The following is a 22,495-nucleotide window of genomic DNA, read 5'->3' on the forward strand; positions in this document are numbered from 1 at the left end:
CATTAAGCTCAAATCTCTCACCTAATGACACTAAAAGGAGTATCCCTAGATTGCTTTGACAATGATGTTCATAAAGAAGCTAAATATGTGATTCGGTCCCATAAAAGTCCACTTCCGTGCCATGTCATCAAGTATCTTGTTATTTCTTTCCATCCAAATAATCCAGCAAGAAGCCAAAACATGTTAAGATGAATATTCAGTTCTCTCAGTCTGAATCTGGCGTGTACATATGTAGCTGCCATAGCTGAAGTTTGGAATAATTGTCTGTGAAAAGTATCTTCATGTGAAGTTTTTATTTCATATTTTATTATAATGTGTTTGTATTTAGCTTATTCTGTTGGTCGTGTCACAAGATTTCAAGTTTTTACATAATTTAGGGCTCTCTTCTGTTTTTGCAGGCATCAACTTTTCTTGCACGGGCTGATCTGAAAAAACCGTCAAGCAGATTGGCTTATGCTATTGGTGATTCCATGAAGCCAAAGGCTAGGGAAAACATAACTGCAGAAGTGAAGCTAAGATGCTTCTCTTTAACTGTTCTAGACAGCTTATGTGGAATGGTATGTCTTATAAACACATCCTAAGTCTGCAGTCTGATGTAAAGATGGTTCTCTTTCTTCTTACTGTTAATGTTTTTAGATTTTATTGAGTAACTTGGATCTTTCAGATGACACCATTATTTGACACGACAATCACCAATATAAAGCTTGCAACACATGGTCGACTGGAGGCTATGAATGCAGTACTGATCTCCTCTATTGCTGCATCAACCTTCAACACCCAGTTAGAAGCGTGGGAGCCACTTGTGGAACCTTTTGATGGAATATTCAAGTATTATATTGTTTCTTTCTATTTGGTCTTAATACAGTTTACTTGATTTTTTTGTAATATTCAAGAATTATTTTTCTTGGCTTTTTCAAGGTTTGAAACATATGACACCAATGTACACTCGCCATCAAAATTTGGGAAGACAATGCGCATTGCTGCTACCAGTATCCTTAATTTAAATGTCAGTGCTGCAAACCTTGAAACTTTTATAGGGAGCATTCTTTCATGGAGAAGACAATTAGAACTTGAACAGAAAGCAATGAAGATAAATGAGGTAATACTAGTGATGATTTGTTGTATAACAATGCTTTCCTTTTTTTTGGGGGGTGGGTGGGGGGGTGTTGTGTGGGGAGGAGTGCAGTAACTATACTCTGAACACCAATCATCTTTGCAGGAAGCTGGTGGTCTATGTGAACAAGGAGAGGATCAGACTTTGTCTGCATTGGATGAAGATGACTTTCAGACTGTGATTGTAGAGAATAAACTTGGGTGTGATATATATCTGAAAAAATTTGAAGAAAATACAGAATCAGTGGATCGGTTGCGTCATGGTGATTGTATTTCTATATGGGTGCCACCTCCAAGGTTTTCTGATGGGTTCAATGTTGCAGATGAATCTAAGGAAGCGCGCTATTATGTTGCTATTCAGATTCATGAAGCCAAGGTTGTAAATGTTGTTAGATTATCTATTTTCTTACCCTGAGATTATGTATCATTTTGTTTCCTTCTTTCAGGAGTTAAGATTGATGCTTTTGTTTGCAGGGTTTACCTATTGTAGATGATGGCAACAGCCATAACTTCTTCTGTGCTTTGCGCCTTGTTGTTGATAGTCAGCCGACAGATCAACAAAAACTCTTTCCTCAAAGTGCCAGGACAAAATGTGTTAAGCCTGCACTTTCGAAAATCAATAACTTGAATGAAGGCAAGGCGGAATGGAATGAACTTTTCATATTTGAAGTTCCTCGGAAGGTATCTAAAAATTTATTATCTTCTATTTTTGACGCACATTTTCCTCGGAAGACAACCATCAATTATGTGACAGGATTTCTTGATTTTTCTCCATACAATGCAATATGTATATTGCAAGAGTAATTAGAAAGATCACTAAAACAAATAATAAAAATACATATTGAAGAAGGTGATAATTTAGAAGTTTCGTCTTCTGTGTTTATGTATTAGAGAAACTGCATTTATACCTCAAGGCCCCGTTTGGTTCACAGAAATGAATTGATATGAAATCAATCCCCATAGTTTCCCACGAACCAAATGCAGCCCAAAATTCTGAAGTTCATCAGATTATGCTAAACCTTACATTGAACGCCACTAATTAAGTTACACTGTTGATGACATTAGCAAGCATTTAGACTTGATATTCTGAGTGTTAAGTTTCTGAGCTTGAGTGTATAAGTGTTGCAGGGACCAGCTAAACTGGAAGTGGAGGTGACAAACCTTGCAGCAAAAGCAGGAAAGGGTATGTGGCAACCCTTTTCTTTCTTGTGAACTCGCATCCACACATATTGATTCTTGCATTTAGGTTGCTGATTCACATGCTTATTTAAATTAAAACTAGTAAACCTTACACTCAAGAGGGGAATGAAATCTCCAACATCTTGAATATCTTCTTCCATGGTTCTTACTACATGTAACAATCTTGTATGTTCATAATCATAGGAACTTCTCTCATAACCTATCTGTTGCTGCTCTGAATGTGCTTCTCAGAAGTACTGTTCCCAAATACCAGCTCCACTTTGTAACTGCCTTTTTTAAAATTTTTAAATTTTTTTTTTTTTGCAGTTCCTTTTATTAATCCTGTTTGCCTAACAAATGAATCATGATTGTTCTCTTTTTGGTTGTTTCTTGTTTTAATTTTTTTTGTCAGCCCTTTCGGGTCTTTTTGTGCTGAAACTACGTATTTATGGTTATTTACCCTGCTTTCTTTGCAATTTCCCACCGAATAATCATTTAGACTCAGACTTCTCATACATTGTTTATGGTCTCAAAACAAAAATACAGGTGAAGTGGTGGGTGCACTCTCATTTTCTGTTGGGCAAGGTGCAAATATGTTGAGGAAAATAGCTTCCGTGAGGGTATTCAATCAAGGTCATGATAGTCAGAGTGTAGTATCATATCCGCTAAGGGGGAGGGTGAGCTTTCTTATTTCACATTATTTTTGCATTGATTGGTGACGTCAGTTGTGCACATGTACTGTTTGTGGAATTGAGTGTTCTTTTCATGCTTATATGATGTTGTACTTTGAAGGAACATAACAATCTTGAGGACATGGACGAATGTGGATGTCTGTTGGTTTCAACTTCTTATTTTGAGAGGAAAACAACTCCAATTTTTCAAAGAGATCTAGAGGCTGAAAATGCAAGTGATAGAGACATAGGTTTCTCTGTTGGTCTTGGCCCGGATGGTGTTTGGGAGAGCATTCGGTCATTGCTTCCATTGTCAGTTGTCCCCAAATCACTACAGAATGATTTCATGGCACTGGAAGTTGTCCTGAAAAATGGCAAGAAGCATGCAATTTTCAGGGGTCTTGCAACAGTTATAAATGAGACTGATGTTAACTTGAAATTTTCAATTTGTCATGCTTCTCGGATTCGAGGTTATGATTCCTCTTTAGGAAAAAGTGATAACATAAATCCTGGAGGTTCTTTTGTTTTACCTTGGAGAAGTACATCAAATGATTCCGACCAGTGCTTACAAATTTGTCCTTCTGTTGATGATCCTCAGCCTCCATATTCATGGGGTTCTGTCGTGGCAGTGGGTTCTGGTTATACATATGGAAAGGACCTGACTCTTATAGATCAGGTTGCACTCTCTCGACAATATACTTCAAAGCAGGAAAATAAGATACCTAATGTTACTTTTAGGTTGAATCAGCTTGAGAAGAAAGATATACTTTTGTGTTGTTCTAGTACCATAAATAAACAATTTTGGCTTAGTGTTGGGGCAGATGCCTCAGCTCTTCATACTGAATTGAATGCACCTGTTTATGATTGGAGAATATCTGTCAACTCTCCTATGAAGTTGGAAAATCGACTTCCCTGTCCGGCTGAATTCACAATCTGGGAAAGAACAAAAGATGGAAAATGCATTGAACGACAGCATGGTATGATCTCTTCACGTGGGGGTGTTCATATATATTCCGCAGACATTCAGAAACCCTTATATCTTACATTGTTTGTTCAGGGTGGTTGGGTTCTGGAGAAGGTAGTAGTCTGTCTAAATACAAGTGACTTACTATACATATCTATACGCCATTGTGAGTTTAATAAATATAGTTGTTTTTTTCTGGCAGGACCCCGTTCTTGTTTTGAATCTTTATTCCAATGACCATGTCTCATCATTCTGGATGTTTCACCAGAAAAGTAGAAGGTTTGTGGTTCCAAAGAAAAATGTTTATTAAAATTTGTTGTTCTTTTTGTTGTAAATTATGTTGTTTTGCTGTTGTTCCCATGTTCACAAAAGCTCAAGCTGCTAGGATGTAGTTCGATTCATATTATTTACCACTATAGATCCCAACTCGTAATTTTCAATTTTCCTTCCGTTATATTTGACCCCCAAAAAAAAAAAAAAAAAAAGAGGGTTTCAGTTGTAAGGATTACTCAGTGTCTCCCCCTCTTGTGCTATGTTAAGTTTTTTTCTTTTTTGATTTTGTTGGGATTACCATTGTTTCTAGAAGTTTAAGATTTAGGATGTGGACCAAATATTTTTCATATTGTAATTTTCAATTGATATTTGCTATTTGCTATTACTATTAAAGTTCCCCCCCACTGGGATGCAGTTCTGGCTTTATCACTAACTCGGAGCCATTGAAATGGTTATTAAATTTGTCACTCTCCCATAATGTGGATTACAATACATCTGTTCTTCTTTGGCACTTGCAAATGGAAATATTTGGAAGTGGAGGGAAATAAATATATGATCTTTCATCATATTTTTTTCCGCTATATCTGTGTGCCATTACAAATGTGTTAGGATGATGTCTTATTGGTATTTCTGAGATCTGTACGTATTGGAAAATAAAAAGACTTCTTGTAATTAGTACGAAGAATTTTTTATTTATCAATTATCATATCCATGATCTCCATTACCTTCATATTTACAGGAGACTGCGCGTGAGTATTGAACGTGACATGGGAGGGACCACTGTTGCCCCCAAAACAATAAGGTTCTTTGTTCCATATTGGATCACGAATGATTCATCTATTCCTTTGGCATATCGAGTGGTGGAAGTAGAACCTTTGGACAATGCAGATACAGACTCTCTAATACCTTCTAGAGTCAAGTCTGCAAAAACAGCCTTGAAAAGTCCTACAAACTCTATGGACAGGAAGCTTTCTTCCACTAGGAGAAACATTCAAGTACTTGAAGTTATTGAGGACACTAGTCCTGTTCCTAATATGCTTTCTCCACAAGATTATGCAAGCCGCAGTGGGGCTTCGCTGTTTCCATCTCAAAAAGATGTATATCTGTCCTCACGAGTGGGCCTTTCTGTTGCCATTCGTCATTCAGAAATATACAGTCCTGGGATATCTCTTTTTGAGCTGGAAAAGAAGGTGACTATAAGAACATCAAATTGGCTTCTAATATTTCTTCTTTCTCCTTTTAATTACTATTGCTTCGGAGTTGCTGAAATTTGTTCTCGATCATATGATGCTTCTTGAATTTTCATTTCCAGGAAAGGCTTGATGTCAAAGCATTCAGTTCAGATGGATCTTATTACAAGCTTTCAGCGCGACTGAACATGACCTCAGACAGAACAAAGGTTGGATTTTAATATCTTATGACTTAAATCTTTAATGATTCTCCTCTGAGGAACTGCAAGAATGTGATGATGGGCTTGCCAAATTAGACTGATAAATATTGTCTATAGATCTGATTTTAGGAAAATAAGATGACCCATAGCCCAAAAAAATATGATAAAAGATTCTGGTCAGCAGGCCATTTGCATGTTTAGAATGAACAGGAGGATCATTGCATGGGGAGGGTTTTTCTCATTTGTAAAAACTGTAGTTGCTTTTTCGTACTTGGTGGTAGTCATAAGCCATGCGTTTGTTAAGTTTCATTGATATGGGTATGTATATATATTTTTCTTTAATAAAAAAATTTCTCAATGGTTGATATTCAGGTTGTGCAATTCCAGCCCCACAGCTTGTTTATTAATAGAGTTGGTTCCAGCCTGTGTCTGCAGCAGTGTGGTTCTCAGTCTGTGGCATGGATTCATCCCACAGATTCTCCAAAACCCTTTTGTTGGCAGTCTTGTGCCAAAGTTGAATTGTTGAAGGTCAGTGAAGTTTAATAATTTTTCATATTCACTTAATTATCATGAATAGCATACATCGTCTGACTCCTATGTGGGGTTTATTTTTCTTTTCAGTTGCGGGTGGATGGTTACAAATGGAGTGCACCATTTAGTGTTTGTAATGAAGGCATCATGCGTGTTTGCTTGAGGAAGGATACTGGAAATGAACAACTTCAGTTTCGAATAGCTGTAAGAAGTGGAGCAAAGAATTCAAGCTATGAAGTTATTTTCCGTCCAAACTCTTCCTTGAGTCCTTACAGGTCACAGTTTACTATCTCTTGTGAAAGTTTGTGAAATAAAAAAAGATGATGTTGATGGCAGTGTATTTATCATAAGAACAAAAGAATTCTTTTTGACTTTATATTTTGGGAAAATTTTCTTGAACTAGTTGTGTCTATTAATATGGAAGTCTTCTTATTGCAGTACAATAAAATCATATGTACTAGTTTCTTCTTCTTTACTTGTATACATGTGTTTGTTGTTTCTTGGTCCAATGCTGATAATTTTCTATCAACAGGGTTGAAAATCGTTCCATGTTTCTACCCATCCGAATTCGGCAAGTGGATGGTACTAGTGATTCGTGGAACTTTCTTCTTCCTAATACAGCAGTTTCTTTTTTATGGGAAGATCTTGGCAGAAGGCGTTTATTAGAAACCCTGGTAGAGGGCGAAGACCCATTGAAATCAGAGAAGTATGATATTGATGAGATTTCTGATCACCAACCCATTCACGTGGGAAGTGGACCTTCTAAAGCTCTACGTGTTACTGTTATAAAAGAAGAGAAAGTGAATGTCATTAAGATCAGTGACTGGATGCCAGAAAGTGAACCTGCTGGAGTTTTGAGTAGAAGCCAGTCATCACTTTTGTCTCAACTTTCTATACAGCAACAATCACCTTTTCTCTCTGATTGTGAATTTCATGTTATCATTGAGCTAGCTGAGCTTGGGATATCCATTATTGACCATACACCCGAAGAAATTCTCTACCTTTCGGTTCAGAATCTTCTGTTTGCATATTCAACTGGCTTAGGCTCTGGAATCAGTCGGTAAGTTTGCTTTCAATTGAGACTTGATGGCTTAGAGAACAAAGTGCTTAATTTATTAGTCAATGGATCCAAGTAAATCTTTGCTGCCTTTTTTCTTTGCTTAATTTATTAGACAATTGAGACCTGGAATGTTTTCGCAATGATATCTACTGTTGTATTTTTCTGTTGGTCTTGCTAATAAATGTTGCTAGTAGAATTTTAGGTCTGTAGACACCTTGCCCTCTGTTTTTACAATTTCATTTTTATTATTGATAGTTTGTTTATTAGCAGAAAAAGAAAACAGAAAACAATCATACCACCTAGGGACTGAAAAATCTGGACCAAACAAGAATCAAAGCATTGATACTATATTGTTTATAATGCACCAATGCGCATTGATGAATATTATTTTCAGTTAGTTATAATCTTTCATGAAATATTTCACATTCCATGTATACACTTCGATACATTTCACTATCACTTAAAATTGAGTCTGTCTTAGTAAAATAAGATTTACAGTATTCTAGAGGTCAATAGTTGGTGACTGGCTTTCATATTATGCGGTCCATGTAAGTCTCAACAGACAGCTTTGTGGTTCTTTCCTGTTAGCAGATGTATATGAGAATCACAATTCTGAAGTGTAAACTTAGCTTAATTTACTCTCCAACTGACCAACCTATGGATTACCTACAAATTGGCTACTTAATTAGACAAAGGCTGAGGCCCCTTAGGATGCTATTGTTGAATTGTATTTTTGTTTATCTCTTATGATTGACAATTATTAATTCAGGAATTATGTTCTTGTCCTGTTTGCAGGTTGAAACTTAGAATGCATGGGATACAATTGGATAACCAGTTGCCATTAATTCCAACGCCAGTTCTTTTTAGGCCACAGAGAGTTGGGGAAGAGACTGACTATATCTTGAAACTTTCAATCACAATGCAATCCAATGGGTCGCTAGATCTGTGTGTCTATCCATATATTGGTCTCCATGTAAGTACAAGAAAGTTCTCATTGCCTAGAAGAAGATTTCTGATTTTTTTTACTTCCTGTTTTCCCCCAATTTATATTAACTATATGTCTACTGATTATTCAGGGACCTGAGAACTCTGCCTTTTTGATAAACATTCATGAACCTATCATCTGGCGCATTCATGAAATGATTCAGCAGGTCAACCTTAGTCGGTTGTATGATACTCAAACAACTGCTGTTTCTGTTGATCCAATCATTGAAATTGGGTATGCAAGGACTTTCAAAATTGGCATATCATTGTATTTTGCTACATTTAGTTGTAATTCCCGTAATTTATGGTACCTTTATTTGCAGAGTTCTTAGCATCTCAGAGGTTCGATTCAAAGTGTCAATGGCTATGTCTCCAAGTCAAAGGCCAAGAGGTGTTCTTGGCTTTTGGGCATCTTTGATGACTGCATTGGGCAACACTGAGAATATGCCAGTAAGTGTTGGGATTCTTCCTCCTGCTATTTCTTGAGGTTTTCTTCTCTGGAATTCCTCCCAGAATATCTTGTCTGGACCTAAGTAATTGTAATGTGAAGGCTCATTATCAAAGTCTCGGTGTTGAATGCTTTATCATGGGATAACATACTTAGAAATATGTATTTGGTAGATTGTAGATGACTTTTAGCTTTGCATCGCATACTTATAAACTCTTCATCTGACTTTGCAATATATACATGGACTGTTCTTGCATCATATATTTCATAGAGCACATTTAACGCAATATATTTACATTTGTTATTCAGGTGAGGATAAATCAAAGGTTTCATGAGAACGTGTGCATGAGGCAGAGTTCAATGATTAGTATTGCTATTTCAAACATTCGAAAAGATCTCCTAGGCCAACCTCTTCAACTGCTATCCGGTGTTGATATATTGGGTAATGCAAGTAGTGCACTTGGACATATGAGCAAGGGCATGGCTGCCTTATCATTTGATAAGAAGTTTATTCAAAGCCGACAGAGACAGGTTTGCTTTAGAGTTTGTCATTGGAATTAATATACTTACACATAATTGCTTAAAATTGGATATCATTAGTTGCCAAAGTTCTTTTCTTTTGGCCTGTGGACTGATTATTTTATCATACGTTACAAATTTATAGTTGGTACTTTATCGTACATGTTAGGAGATAAAATAATAAAAAATAATTATTGGCCCATATGCTAACTTAAACTTTTGGGACTAGTGGTAAACGAAAAAAAATTTATCACGGTATGTGAGCAGGAGTTTCTGAGTTTGAGTCCCTGATTGCATCTTTCCACTATAAAGTTGAATTCCACATATTGGGCTTAATGGTGGTAGGAGACCTGCATGCCAGGGGTAGTGAATTTATAAAACAATTGATGGCCACATCCTAATCGCTTAAGCTTTTGGGACTTGTAGTAAAACTGACAAACTTTATCAATACATGCGATGCTTTAGAGGAATAAACTGGAACCTTTTAATTCTTATTGCAAAGTGACTAAAATTGTTTTTAAAATTTGCTCATTTTGGACCTTGGTTATTAAGTAAGGCTTTCTATCGCCGGACCATGACCACCCTGTGATGAGATTGTCCGGATTTGCATTGGAGTCTTGTTGCGCCATGAGCAGATTTTAAAATTTTAGTTTGATCTTTTGATAGATGTTTAGTACATTGATTTCTTAGTTAACCATTTTTATATTAATTTGTTCATATATGGTCTGGCACATGAAAACAACCCGTGCAATCTACGATACTCTCCTTATGTTGTGCTTTTCGATCTCTTGCTCATTGCAATTTCTACACTCATGAATCTCAATGTCTGCAATTTATTTAAAAAATTTACTTTGGCAGGAAAGCAAGGGTGTGGAGGACTTTGGTGATGTTATTAGAGAGGGCGGTGGAGCACTGGCAAAAGGTCTCTTCAGAGGAGTCACTGGGATATTAACAAAGCCGCTTGAAGGTGCAAAAACTTCTGGCGTTGAGGGTTTTGTTCAAGGTGTTGGGAAAGGATTAATAGGTGCAGCTGCACAACCAGTGAGTGGGGTTCTAGATCTTTTGTCAAAAACTACCGAGGGTGCCAATGCGATGAGAATGAAGATAGCATCAGCTATAACTTCTGATGAGCAACTGCTTCGCAGACGATTGCCTCGTGTTATTGGCGGTGATAATTTAATTCGGCCATATGATGGGTACAAGGCACAGGGACAGGTACTAGTTGTTTGACTTTCTTTAAAATCTTTCAGTTGGAAATTTTATGTTAATTGAGCATGGGCTGGTTTTATTGATATCCCCTTTATTGCTCACTCTACTCCCAACTTAAACGTAAAATGAAAAGTTATGGTTGATACCCCTTCATATTCCATACTTTCTCATCTTCTTCAACCTTAAGTAAATCTACTTTTATGATTATTTGTTGGTTGATATCCAGCTTGCTGTCTTGTTTGGTTATAATCTACTTGTATTCAGTGGCTAAAATTAATGAATTTTCTTTTGTCATGAAGGCTATATTGCAGCTGGCAGAATCAGGTTCATTTTTTCTCCAGGTTGATCTGTTTAAAGTACGTGGGAAATTTGCCTTATCAGATGCTTATGAAAATCACTTTTTACTCCGGAAAGGAAAAATTCTTCTAGTCACTCATCGAAGATTGATACTGTTGCAAGTAAGTTAGCTGGATTAGAATCATTTCTATCTATCCCCTCCTATCTGCTATACACCATACTCAAAAGTCACCAAACAATGACTTGTATTTTTTGTCATTCAGCAACCCTTCACCGTAGCTCAGAGAAAGTTCAACCCGGCTAGGGATCCATGTTCTGTACTGTGGGATGTACTTTGGGATGACCTGGTCATAATGGAAAAGTCATATGGAAAAAAGGACCACCCAAAAGCCCCACCTTCACGGGTCATTCTTTATTTACAAGAGAAATCAACTGAGGCGAGGGAACAAGTTCGAGTTATAAAATGCATCCCTGATACCCCCCAGGCTCTTGAGGTGTACTCCTCGATTGAACGAGCAATGAACACTTATGGGTCAAACAAACCAAAGGTTCGTGTTTAATGCCATCTCTTTGACCATAGAATGCTAAAATTATACCTGCAAACTAAAAATGAAATTCTAAAATGTTTTATTCCCTTGCATTGAAAGTTTCGACAAGAATATAAAATTTTCTGAAATAGATTGCATATGATAAGTTTGTCTTGAGTCATTTATTAATGATCTGTTGTTGGCGTAGCTGATAAATACTTTATTTTTGGGGGCTCATTCGCTGCACCCATATAACAAGTTACTAAAGTTTGAAATATTCTTCCTAAATAGTTTTGTTATGCGACATTCTTCTGGATACTTCATAATGAAAAACTTTGCTTTAATTCAGAGAATGCTGAAAAAGAGTGTGACAATTCCATATGCACCAATGTTTGATAGCGCCAGCGCTGAAGCTATACCAAAGGAAGGGGCTAGCGTCTTGTCGCCCAGACAGGTGCCTACATCAATTCCTCGTAGTTCAACTTTTGGCAGCAGCAGCAGCAATTGATTTCTAGATCATTGCCCTTGAGGAAATATGGTTTTTGGGATTTCTGTTGTGGGTCAGGTCATGAATTCCGACTATTGGTGTTTCTTTTTCTGGTTTCAGCCTGCATGTTCAGATGTTCTCACCGTTTGACAGGTATTCTATTTGTGATCGTTGCATGAATGTGTTGCAGTTATATTGATGTGTGTATGGATTCAAATATTTAATGACATTAATATTCAATTTTGTTCAGAAGTCTTTGCAGATTACAACAATGAAGAGGTGGTTTGTGTAGGTGTTTTATAAGAAGTCATGTCAAGGACAAGTGACAGAGACCTTGTAGGGCATGGATATGAATGGTGTAGCTTCAATTACACATCCATAGGTTTTTTATATTTATAGATACCACTCTCCTAAATATGTACAGGTTTGAACATTCCATGTATATGTCTTAGAATAGTCAATGTATATGAACAGAAATTACTGAAGGTGATCAAGCCGATTGGTTTAAGATCCCACTGTAGATCTGGTCCCGTATGAACATGATGATATATTATAGGTGACGGATAGGCTTAGGAAGTAAAATCCTAGTGGTTGAGCACCCTGTTTAATGTACGGTGTAGTGTAGCGTATAAATTGCCTTCAAACAAAAGTTAAAACCTCACCTGTTCAATTATAAAGCTGTAATCTTTTTGGTTTTCATATCTTTGCTGCATGCAAGTTACTACGTAGGAGTTTTTGTCAATTGTCAGCCTTGAATATAAACTAAATTTTGTCAGCAACTTTCCTTTTCTTTTTATTTGATCAGAAAAAACACCCAGCTCAAAAAATGAAGGTTCTTTAACTTTTATTTTTAGTTTTCCGTGGCCCGTGGTAAAGTTGTGTTTCTTGTTTTGTTTAAGAGCACTTCCACCAGTTGACTCTTGCCATGGCAAGATTAGCCCTAGGACAGGCACTATTCACGTGAATAGTGGCTGCCCTAGCCCCCTCCAGCAAAATGTGTTTCCAGCAGTTGGGGCTTGCCATGGCAATTACTATTCATTTTTTTGTTTTTTTTCACAATTTTGTTTACTTAAACAATTAATTTGGATAATATTTTCTGATAAGATTTTTGGGTTCCTACGTGTCAATACTATTCATATCGGATAAGATTTTCGGTTTCAAATTTCAGATAAATTTCAAATAAATTTCAAATTTCAGATACATTTCAAAATTCAAATTTCAGATAAATTCAAAATGTCAAATTTCAGATACATTTCGGAATTCAAATTTCAGATAAATAAATTTGAAATTTGAAATTTCATTTGAATTTCAAATTTCAGATAAGATTTTCACCCTCTAAGATTGCGCCACGTGTCATATCTATATGTGTACATTTTTCTATAAAATCAGAGGTTCAGCTCATACCTCCCACACCAATTCTTCTCTACATTTCCATTTCTCAAATTTTAGATTTCATTCTCCATTCTCAATGGCAGACATGGAAGAGGTTTTGGAGAGGCAAGAGAGAGAAACTAGAGAAAGAATGCGTAGACGAGCTGCAAGCAAAAGGGCGCAGAGAGAACTAGATGAGCAACTTGGCATAGCAGTTGCTTTGCTGGAGGAAGAAAACCAGGGTCGCCGTGGTTCACGAGAAGGCCGTCGCCCAAATGTGGACAGACATAGACATTCCCGGGGTAAGAATCTTATGGAAGATTATTTTATCCCACAATCTCTGTACTCTGATGTTCATTTTCGAGGGAGATATAGAATGCAACCTCATTTGTTCAAAAAAATCATGCATGATATTTGCAATTATGATGAATATTTTGTTCAAAAGAGAAATTGTGCTGGAAATTTGGGACTTCTTCTAGAGCAGAAGTTCACAGCTGTGATACGAAAGTTGGCGTATGGGTCATCTGCTGATCAGGTGGATGAGATTGTTCGGATGGGGAAGTCCACTATTTTGGAGAGCTTGGTGCGATTTTGTGATGCAGTGGAAACTCTGTACACCAGAGACTACCTCCGCAGACCTACGCCCAGTGACCTGCAAAGGCTTCTCCAAAAAGCTGAGTCTCGAGGATTCCCTGGCATGATTGGTAGCATTGACTGCATGCACTGGCAGTGGAAAAATTGTCCAACTGCTTGGCAAGGGGACTACGGAAATAGAAAAGGGCAGAAAAGTATCATCCTGGAAGCAGTTGCTGGTTTTGATACATGGGTTTGGCACGCCTTCTTCGGAGTTGCCGGATCTCAAAACGATTTGAATGTCCTAGGTCAATCCCCGGTGTTCAATGATGTTTTGAGAGGTGAAGCCCCAAATATCACATATGAAATTAACAATACCATCTACCAGACCGGGTATTATCTAGCTGATGGCATATACCCGAGGTGGACAACATTTGTGAAAACAATTCCACATCCCCGATCCCATAAGCAAAAAATTTTTGCTCGCTATCAAGAGGGGTACAGAAAAGATGTTGAGAGGTGCTTTGGTATCCTTCAAGCTAGGTGGGCTATTATCAGGGGCGCGGCACGTCTATTTGACGAGGAGGTGCTTAGGAGTATAATGATGACTTGTATCATCCTCCATAACATGATTGTGGAAGATGAATATGATTACGATGCTGATGACGTGTATGAACCAAATCCCATGGACACGGCCCTAACACGAATTTATGAAAAACCAGTGGGGCCAAATGGAGAAGCAATGCAGCATGAACCGTTGGTTAGAGACGGTAGTTTCATGCCCCGTATGATTGATCGCTACACGGAGATGCAATCGTCCTATATTCATGAACACCGTCAAGTTGACTTGATGGAGCATTTATGGGCGGTGAAAGGCAATGAAGGAAATGAAGGTGAATAAAGTGAAGTGAAGAAGTTGTTTTTATTTTATTATGCTTTGGTTGTGGGTTGTTTATTTTTTATGCTTTGGTTGTGGTTTGTTTTATTTTATTATTTTTTATGCTTTGGTTGTGGTTTGTTTTATTTTTTATGCTTTGGTTGTGGTTTGTTTTATTTTTTATGCTTTGGTTGTGGTTTGTTTTTTATGTATGGAATGTTTTGAATAAAAAGGAATTTTGTTGAATATTTTCTTTATTGAATAAAAGAAAAGCAATACAACTAATAATAAAATAAAATACATGAATTAAACAAAACAAAAAATACAATGAAATCAAAGGTACATGAATTAAACAAAAAAAAAAAAACAATGAAATCAAAGGCAAGTAAACTAAGACATTAAAGGCAAACAAACTATTTTAATGGTTTCCATCATTTAACCAATCCGTGTTGCTAGGTCCATCGTCACGAAAAAGTCTTCGTCTCATAACATCCCTTCGTTCTAGCTTCCAAAATTGTTTTGTTTCAGGAGACATATGGCTTGTATCCATGGCCATGGTTTCCCGATCTTTTTTTTCAATGTTTTGTTCGCGTACATACTCCCTTTCTTTGCGTACATACTCCCTTTCTTTTGCATATTCTACTTGAACTGCCATATCGTGCTCTTGTTGTTTCAAGTCCATTTCAATTCTCATGGCTTGGTGCTTTGAAAGTTCCTCCAAAAATTGAGATGCATTCTTGCTAGAATTACTCCCTCTCTTCGCCTTCGCCGCCTTCCTCCCAATAGGCCTTGGATTATTTTCAATGGGTGAGTCGGTACTCATCGGGGAATCCATAGGTGAATCCGATGCCGGCGTCTCATGAAGTGGAGTCTCGTTCAAGACTACCGTCGGACCGGTTGGAATAATTTGGAATCTCTTACAAGTCTTCACCACCTCCCAACAATGGGTATGGTTGAAACTTTTTTTCCCTTGGCCGGTAGCACCAAACCACATTTGTGCTTGTATAATCTATAAAAAAAAAAATGAAATGGAAATGCAAGAGAATTTTTAAAATATTGGCAATGCAACATGTAAAAAAAAAACTAATGGAAATTAAAGAAATAAAAAAAAAATGCAACATGTATTAAAAAAAAAAAAGAGACATATTAACAAAATATATAAATTGCAAGAAACATTTAAATAAAAATTAATATGACATAGAAATTAATAGAAGAAAAATGACAAATAATTTACCTCATTGCTAAGATTTTCTCCGCTTCGTTGGTTGTCAATCGCTTTTGCTAAAGCATTTCTCCATTTCCCCAACTCTTTATTAAGAACTTTCCACCTACTGGATAATGCCATTTCTGTACGTGTAGAACCAATTGCCCTTTCACAAAATGCTTGATGAATTTTTTTCCACATATGAGAAAATTTAATCTCATTGCCCGTTACTGGACAATGACTAACTTGGACCCAAGCCTCACACAAGCTAACATCTTCCATCATGCTCCATGCCCCTCCATTTTCATTAGAAGAACCCATAATATGCTAGAAAAAAATTACAACTTCAAAGTGAAAAAATATTGAATAGAAAGTGAATAAATTTTGAGGAGAAAGTGAACAATAGTAGAAAGAGAAGAAAATATATGAGGATTTGGTGTTAAAAGTGAAGAGTATTGGTTGGTATTTATACACAAAAAATTATGTAATTTTTGTGTATTTTTTTTTTAAAAAAATTCGATTTTTTTTGGCAGAAAAATTGACTGCCGTTGGATTGAAGAAAAAATTCCAATCGGAGCGACCAGAGGCCGCCACGTGTCAAGAAGCCGTTGGCGGCACTGTAGCGCTGATTTGAAATTTTTTTTAACGAATGCACGCGCGCCAACGGTAAAAAAAATTTCAAATCTTCAGGGCTGACGCCATGCTGGCGTCAGCTATTTTGTCCCAAACCTCGGGCCCGAGCTCGGGCCGATTTCGCCTTCGGGCCTGCCCGTTTTGGTGGCCCCCACGCTCGCCCGGGCTGGACCTTTGCTGCTGGACGTCGTTTTTTGAGCCAAACCCCCCCAGCCCTAGTCGTCCAGCACTGCTGGACTTGCTCTAAATGAAGTGTAAGTGGATAAAATTGGAGTGGGGAAATCACCACTCTTATTATATTCCAAATATTGTGAATTTGGGCCCAAAAACTTCATCAACTCGGCTATTTAGGGTCCAAAATTTGAGACCAAGCCCCTCCTAGGTGTTACGGTCAGACGGAGCCCAACTTCAGTGGCTTGCTTCAGGAAGAGGGAGCTGCGTGTAGAAGGCTTTTCGAAAAGGCTGATCTTGAATTGCTTTCAGAGTTCGGTCAATATACGATTGAGGCATTAATAGTTCATGTAAGACCTGGATCTTATGGTTGTTGAGATCCGACGGCCACCATTTGAATTTGCTTCTTTTGTCTTTTTCCTTTTCAGGTAAGACAGTTTCCTTTGTTGGCCATCACGTGTCCTTCATTCAAGTATTCCAAAAATTATTATAGTTGTTTTCCCCAAAAAACAAAAGGGAGATTCACTATTATACCCAATATGGGGGCCCAAATTATAAAAATACCTTATATAAAATGGACTTTAGAAACACACCCAAAGCCCATTTACAACATAACAAAAAAGCTTTTAACTTCTTATAAATTACAAAACTGCCATCAATTTCTTAAAAACAAGCCCAACCCCAAAATCTCATAAAAATACCCAAAGCACTCAATAGGGCATCAAAGTAATTTAATAATCAATATTAAATTCAATAAGGCTAGCTATCATTTTTTGGATTTTTTTTGGGTTTGTTTATAAGAATTCAATTGTGTAGGGTTTATTTATAATATTAGTGCTAGAAATGGGTATATCACTAAATATCCCAAAACAAAAACAATAAAATGTTATCGTTTTTTTAATATATACAAACGATATTAGAGGAGTGCCAGCGGAGGCCCCCTCTCAAATCTTCATTGAGTCTATTGTCTTCTTAATACAATCATACTTTTCTTAACTAAATTTTATTTATTTCTTCCTATTTTTCTCTTATTTTCCCTTCTCACTATCATTGCTAACCTTTCAATATCTCTTATTGCTCCGACTCTTGATTTTATAGTGATAAATTATCGTTCAAATTTTCTTTGTGAGTATTTTTTATAAAGTACATTTCATTTTTGCTAGGATCGATAATGAGTAGATAGTTAATATAACATGTAAAATAATGAAGGATATAAATTAAAACTAGGGATTTTGTAATCAGTTTGGTTGTCACTCTAAAAAAAAATTATTTCAAAATATGAGGTGCCCCCTCTGTGAAGATTTTCTGATTCCGCCATTAGGGAGGGGGCTTTTCTCACACACTGTTAAGTTGTTATGAAAATTGTAACCTTAGGGGTCTGTTGTTATGGAAGTTGTAACCTTAGTTGTAAGGTTCTTTGTAATCTTAGTTGTAACCTTGATTAGGGGTGGACACGGTACGGTACGGTACAGTATTGAGCTCGTACCGCTACCGATATCGCAAATTAAAATCGGTATGGTATGGTATGTGATTATCGTTTGCCAAAGTTGGTATCGTACCGTACCGTGCCAAATCTATATTGGTACGGTATCAGTACCATTTCGGTACCAAAATGACACAACTAAAAAATGCAAGACGGAATAAAAAAGATAATAAAAATAACTACTAAATTTCATAATTCATTCGTATGATATGCCTTGAGAATCCAAAACTTCATATTGAAGCTTGAAGACAAAACACCACTTTTATCTGTACAAATTAGATCCTAATAAAACATATTTAAGCCACTACAAATGCGATACCCTATTGTTTCATAAAACATCTATTTCATGAAAAAGAAAATCTTCTCAAGAAATGAAAAGGAAAAAGGTCTTGGAGTACATAAAGAAATTAACCTCAACTTAATTGATACTTGACCAACCGGATTGCTCATGTCTCAAGCTTATTTAACAAGATCCTCTCTGAAGAGTATGAATTATTCACAAAACCGAGTAGCTCGCTCTCGTTAAACCACAGTTAATTAGCTCCAAATAATATTCAATACATACTCCTGCGAATAGTAGCCAAATATGGAGAAAAGTGGAAGTTAGATAATTATCAAATTAATATCTTTAGTATATATATATATATACAAATTAACTAATTAGGATCTAAGTTGCATAGACATTGATCAAAGAAAGTAAACAACAGCTACCCCAATCCCTAGCAGCCTCAAGAAATTCTTCTTTTTTATTTGTACAAATTTGTAAAACGGGACTTTGGAAAATCTCCTTCCTTCCTTCACAATTCATCACAACAACTATATATTTATATTTGAACATGTTTATATTTCGGTACGGTACGGTATTGACCGATACCAAATACTTGATACAGCTATCATACCATACTCTATTGGCATGGTACGGTACGGTACCGATTATCTCCCTATCCCAAATGAAACAGTATGAAATCGGTAAGGTTAGTGTACGTTCAATATTTCGATTTTAGATGCTCACCCATAACCTTGATAGTGTAAATAAAGGCACTTTTTCACTAGACTATATCCATTGACTTAAATATTATATTTTATCTACTTCTCTTTCGTATTTAATGTATTAAAATTTTGTTTTTGAAATTTGAAAGTTTTTAGATTAAAATGTTGAGAAAAATAAATCACATAAATCAAAATCAACTTAAAGCAAATGACACACAAAATTGTTTGAGGCTTGCATGGTTGGAGAAAAAAAACTTTTTGAGTGAGTCCGAGATATATACAGGAAAAAAAAAATCTCTTCAAGTAATCCTCTAGCACTGGAGATGCCTAACTCGCTTAATTTATTAACCACATTTTTTTATTTAACCAAACCATTGACGTCTTTCCGTCAGAAGAAAAAATGTAAACCAATTGACAGGTTGAAAAGAGAAATGATTTGATGTACGCAGAAAAATTACAGTGGGAAACGAGGGGGTGAGAGATAAACAAGAAACGAAAAGACTCTTGCTAATAAGCTAGCCACGCGTACGGTTATAATGCTGTTCTTCTTTACTTTCCCGCTAACATGAAGCATTAGCAACACATACACTCTTTATCTCTCTCACTCTGTTTAACTTCCCATAAGAGATACAACACCCCAAATTCCCTTCTCCTCCTCTTCTCCTCTTCTCTTTCCTCATTTCCTCTAGGCAACTCATTCCAAACGAGGTTTGGCTTCAACTTACTTTGTGTTATGTTATTTTCTTCTGAAAATAAATGTTTGAAAGACTTTTTGCTTCTTTTATTGTCATTTTGTTATGCTTCTTATCTTGTTTTTTTATTTATGTTTTTTCCTGGTTCCGGCTTATTCTGTCATTTTCACGTCTATAATTTACCAACATGGTCATTTTTGCATATTTTGTTCTTATTGTTTCATTCGTTATGTTAGTTTTGAGTTCACAGTTCTGTGGGTGAATAAAGTTTACATTTTTAAGATTCCATTGCAAGATTTTTGGCTCTGTTGTTAATGGGTATCCATGATTCTACCAATAGTATTTTACTTTTGTTTTTATTATACAAAATATGGGGTTGATAAGGTGCTAATAATTTTGTTTTTTTTTATAGATATGTCTGGGGTTCCTGAAAATAATGAAGCTATTTGTTCTGGAAAGAATGGAAAATCTTATCATGGAATGGAAGAAGCTCTAGGAGAACTTGCAATGTTATGTGCTGTGTAGGTCTAGTTCCATTTAAGGTGGTTGAAGATATGTTTTTTCTGAATCTGGGATATAAGCTGGTTGAATATGATGAGCAGAAAACTCTGAGGGCTCTTGCAGATTTTGTTTGCTCTGTAGACTTTCCACCTCGGTTGGTTAACCATATTACTTATAGAAAGTTGGCAAATAGGCTTAACCCTTTGTTTAATCTTACTTATGGCATGGTTAGAAGTGAATGCATAAAAGTCTATGAGGAAAGGAAATGGTGGATTAAAGAATATTTGGGAAATTTGGATGGACAGATTAGCCTATCGGTGGATGTATTGGGGTATGAAAATGTGCGTAACTTCTGTAGTTATGATTATGTTTGTCTTTCTGCACATTTTATAGATGAGAATTGGAAGCTCAGAAAGTGGGTACTTTACTTCCGTTGTCTCTGGGATCCCTCTGTTAATTGCTCTGAAGATTGTGGAATTTTTAAGTCCCTTGAAGCTTTGGAGATTGCGGACAAGATATCCACACTTGCCACAAGTAATGATCGCTGCTACGCTAAAATGTTTGAGTATGTGAAAACTCACGTCCAAGAAAAGAAGGAACTTCAACTTAATGGTCAGCTGTTTAATGTGTGTTGTTTTGGGGAAATAATCAGTCAAATGGTTGAGGATGCATTTCGCAAGATTAGCGATCTCATTGACAGAGTTGGTGAACTGTATTCTTTAAAATCGTTACCCTTGTGGTATCTCACAAGTTCTAACCTAAAACAAGCTCTTGAGTTATGGTCTATGGGAGAATTTTCTTCAAAAGATGTGACTGATTCTTACGACGTACCATCCCCTGAGGAATGGAAGATTGTTGAAGGTGTTTGCAAAATTGTAGACAGCATATATGAAGTGTCAAATGCATTATCCCCTGAGGAATGGAAGATTGTTGAAGGTGTTTGCAAAATTGTAGACAGCATATATGAAGTGTCAAATGCATTATTCCAAACCAAACATCTAACTGCCACTTTATCACCTTCATGAGCTCTGTGAAATCCTATCCCAAATGTCCTCAGAATCAAAAGGTTTCATGGCAACAATAGTTCCAGGACATGATGAAAAAGTTTGACAAGTATTGGGACGACATGTTCTTGCTGTTGGCAATATGTGCAGGATACTCGATTTAAGATGAAATATGTAGAATTTATTTGTTCAAAAGTGAAGGGTGGAGATGGAAGCTCACAAGTAGCAGCTGTTTTGGGGGCCTTTCACAAATTGTTTGATGACTATGTGATCCGTTTTCCTGAAAAAGAGAACTTCATTAGTGAATCATCTTCTTCTGATTCAGACTCAGAAGAGGAGTCTCCTCCTAGACAGGAAAATCATACTTTTGGTGTGCTGCAAGCCTACCAGCAATTCATCCAATTGGATAATCAGCCTACAAAAAAATCAGATTTGGAATACTATTTGGAAGAACCTGTTTTACCTTGGAGCCAGGATTTTAATGCATTGACGTGGTGGAGAACCGCAGGTGCTCAGTATCCTATACTTTCCAGGATGGCATGAGATCTTTTGGCTATTCCGGTTTCTCTTGCAACCTCATTTGATGCATTCTATACTAAACCAAGGCCAGTTGATGAACGTTTAGTTTGCTTGAAGCCAGACTTGATGAATTCCTTAATCTGTACTCGAAGCTGGTATGGGAGGTTCTTCTGAAAGCATATTTGCAGGTTATCACTGCTATTTTATTCTCTGTTATTTGTTTCTTTTGTATTCTTGATTATTATTATTCTCTATCCTGCATAATGATTTCTCACAAGTGTTTGTTTCTTTTTAATGTGGTGTTGATGTCTTCAACAGGTACAGTTTTTTGCTTTCAGCTCATGATTACTGGAAAGTTTGGGAATCAGTTTTGTTAAGCAATTGTCATGGACACCAAGTTTGTTACTTTTGAACAGCATTAAGGAAATTGGATATTTAATTTTGTTGGTATTAGAACTGTTTATGGATAATTTTCCCTTGGATAGTGAGAATTTGTTATCTTGATGTCCACGGATGGTTTAATATATGAATTTCATATTTGACTAATAGCCTGTGTGTGTGTGTGAGAGATGATGCACTTGTGGGAATTCAAAAAAAAAAAAAGCCCATCTTCAATTTTGTCGATTGTAATTGATGCCTATCCCATTTGTTGTTGTCCTTTATGAATATTTTGTTCTCGTGGTTATGCAAATTCCATGCCATATTAGTCTTTCTGGTATTAGATCTTCTTAGTTGTTAATGATTCTTAATCTTAGTTCTTAATGAAAGTGGGTTAAGCTTCCCATTTCTATGGAAGTTTATTGAACCTATAGAAATATAAAATTT

The 22,495-nt window shown here is 36.5% G+C and overlaps 1 protein-coding gene and 1 pseudogene across 3 annotated transcripts in view; both read left to right on the forward strand.

The window, feature by feature from the left end:
• LOC117634882 overlaps positions 1-12,351 on the forward strand; it is a 36,215-nt gene extending 23,864 nt beyond the window's left edge. For 2 of the 3 annotated variants that reach the window (XM_034369159.1, XM_034369175.1), the window contains 23 exons: positions 399-557; positions 665-828; positions 919-1,099; positions 1,220-1,489; positions 1,588-1,794; positions 2,242-2,296; positions 2,839-2,969; positions 3,085-4,041; positions 4,130-4,206; positions 4,940-5,390; positions 5,513-5,599; positions 5,963-6,118; positions 6,212-6,396; positions 6,654-7,181; positions 7,977-8,154; positions 8,258-8,400; positions 8,489-8,615; positions 8,923-9,144; positions 9,991-10,347; positions 10,641-10,799; positions 10,902-11,186; positions 11,515-11,805; positions 11,903-12,351. In XM_034369159.1, the coding sequence (XP_034225050.1) occupies positions 399-557; positions 665-828; positions 919-1,099; positions 1,220-1,489; positions 1,588-1,794; positions 2,242-2,296; positions 2,839-2,969; positions 3,085-4,041; positions 4,130-4,206; positions 4,940-5,390; positions 5,513-5,599; positions 5,963-6,118; positions 6,212-6,396; positions 6,654-7,181; positions 7,977-8,154; positions 8,258-8,400; positions 8,489-8,615; positions 8,923-9,144; positions 9,991-10,347; positions 10,641-10,799; positions 10,902-11,186; positions 11,515-11,673 (5,238 nt within the window). In that variant the 3' untranslated portion in view covers positions 11,674-11,805; positions 11,903-12,351. The remainder of the gene's footprint in view (positions 1-398; positions 558-664; positions 829-918; positions 1,100-1,219; positions 1,490-1,587; positions 1,795-2,241; positions 2,297-2,838; positions 2,970-3,084; positions 4,042-4,129; positions 4,207-4,939; positions 5,391-5,512; positions 5,600-5,962; positions 6,119-6,211; positions 6,397-6,653; positions 7,182-7,976; positions 8,155-8,257; positions 8,401-8,488; positions 8,616-8,922; positions 9,145-9,990; positions 10,348-10,640; positions 10,800-10,901; positions 11,187-11,514; positions 11,806-11,902) is intronic. The other variant, XM_034369166.1, reaches the window with a different exon arrangement.
• Positions 12,352-20,158: 7,807 nt separating this feature from the next.
• LOC117637319 lies at positions 20,159-22,100 on the forward strand (annotated as a pseudogene).
• The last annotated feature ends 395 nt before the right edge of the window (positions 22,101-22,495 follow it).

This window comes from Prunus dulcis, chromosome 1 (assembly GCF_902201215.1).
Source record: "Prunus dulcis chromosome 1, ALMONDv2, whole genome shotgun sequence".
NCBI classification, from domain to species: domain Eukaryota; kingdom Viridiplantae; phylum Streptophyta; class Magnoliopsida; order Rosales; family Rosaceae; genus Prunus; species Prunus dulcis.